This window comes from Octopus bimaculoides, unplaced genomic scaffold (assembly GCF_001194135.2).
Source record: "Octopus bimaculoides isolate UCB-OBI-ISO-001 unplaced genomic scaffold, ASM119413v2 Scaffold_205488, whole genome shotgun sequence".
Classification (NCBI taxonomy): Eukaryota; Metazoa; Mollusca; class Cephalopoda; order Octopoda; family Octopodidae; genus Octopus; species Octopus bimaculoides.
In genome coordinates this window covers 1-1,686 of record NW_026400075.1, presented here as the reverse complement: position 1 = coordinate 1,686, position 1,686 = coordinate 1, and the positions used below count along the sequence as shown (strand labels likewise).

The 1,686-nt window shown below is 37.1% G+C and overlaps 1 protein-coding gene across 1 annotated transcript in view; it reads left to right on the top strand.

The window, feature by feature from the left end:
- Positions 1-335, top strand: part of LOC106882395 (putative ammonium transporter 3) — a gene marked incomplete at both ends in the record, with an annotated part of 3,023 nt that extends 2,688 nt beyond the window's left edge. The window contains one exon of the mRNA XM_014933065.2: positions 276-335. Coding sequence (XP_014788551.2) covers positions 276-335 — 60 coding nt within the window. The remainder of the gene's footprint in view (positions 1-275) is intronic.
- Between the last annotated feature and the right edge of the window lie 1,351 nt (positions 336-1,686).

Sequence of the window (1,686 nt, the reverse complement as noted above, 5' to 3'; positions counted from 1 at the left end):
GTGTGTGTGTGTGTGTGTGTGTGTGTGTGTGTGTGTGTGTGTGTGTGTGTGTGTGCGTGCGTGCGCATAAGCTCATGTTTTTTGCATGAAGAACCCAAGTAATATATATATTTCTGACAAGGATCATTTTCGTGCCTTTCGTTAATCATTAAATATATTTATAGATTCGTAGCCCATACTCAAAAGAGAACAATAAGATGGATTTACTTTCCGTTAATGTTTTTTTTATATAGTTTTCTGTTAGGTTTTAGTAAATCTCTCTCTTTTGCTTCCAGATCAGCAGTATCAACTATAACGTCTTCAGTGGCTGGTGGGCTCACGGGTCTTCTACTCAGGTGAGAAACCCTTCATTTGCGCACAGACACATAATCACACGTCAACACAACATGCACGTACAGACTAAGCAGAGTAACACTAAAACACACAGGTTTTTTCTTTTTTCTACACTTTTGATTTTATCTAATTTTCTGAAGAAGAACCGAAGCTCGAAACGTAAAAGACACTTCTACTTTCTTCTTATCAAGCATGAAACTAATAATTATTACACTTTGTTCTTACTTTGTCTTCTTATTTCTTTATTGCCCACAAGGGGCTACACACAGAGGGGACAAACAAGGACAGACAAAAGGATTAAGTCGATTATATCGACCCCAGTGCGTAACTGGTACTTATTTAATCGACCCCGAAAGGATGAAAGGCAAAATCGACCTCGGTGGAATTTGAACTCAGAACGTAACGGCAGACGAAATACCACTAAGCATTTGGCCCGGCGTGCTAACGTTTCTTATTTTTTTACTGCCGACAAGGGGCTAAACATAGAGGGGACAAACAAGGACAGACAAAGGGATTAAGTCGATTACATCCACCCCCGTGCGTAACTGGTACTTAATTTATCGACCCCGAAAGGTTGAAAGGCAAAGTCGACCTCGGCGGAATTTGAACTCAGAACGTAACAGCAGACGAAATACCGCTAAGCATTTCACCGGCGTGCTAACGTTTCTGCCAGCTCGACGCTTTTGTCTTACTTTGTCTTCTGTGTTATTTAAGCATACATACATACATACATACATACATACATACATACATACATACATACATACATACATACATATATAATGCCCTGCAAATATAAATAAATCTGAAAATCAAAGGAAAAGAGGATATCTATGGACAACTGCTTTGAAACTTCCAACTTCTATATCCAGACTATGAATTCATATTCATGCCAATAATGATAGGAGCACTAGGTTTTGTTAGTAAATGATTAAAGGAGAATCTCGATAAAATGGGATTTTCAGAAAGAGAAATCGACTGGCTAATTCGTACATTACAAGTGCAAACTGTGAGTGGAACAGTAAAAATATGCAAGACTTTTCTCAAGTTCCAAATGTGAATTTGTCTGTGTTAACTACATCCTAAAAATGGAATCTTGTATCTTTGTTGGAAACCCTCTCCCTCCTCGGTGGAAGATTTATAATAATTAGAAAATAGAAGAGACATACATACAAGAACATCTTTGAACCATTAATAGGGCGCTTGTAAATCCAGTACTCAAGATACGATTTCAACTTCATACCCATTATCATTAGAGAAACAGGATATGTACCTAAAAGAGAGAGAGAGAGACATACACACACACATGTATGTATATATGTATGTATATATATATATATATATATATATATA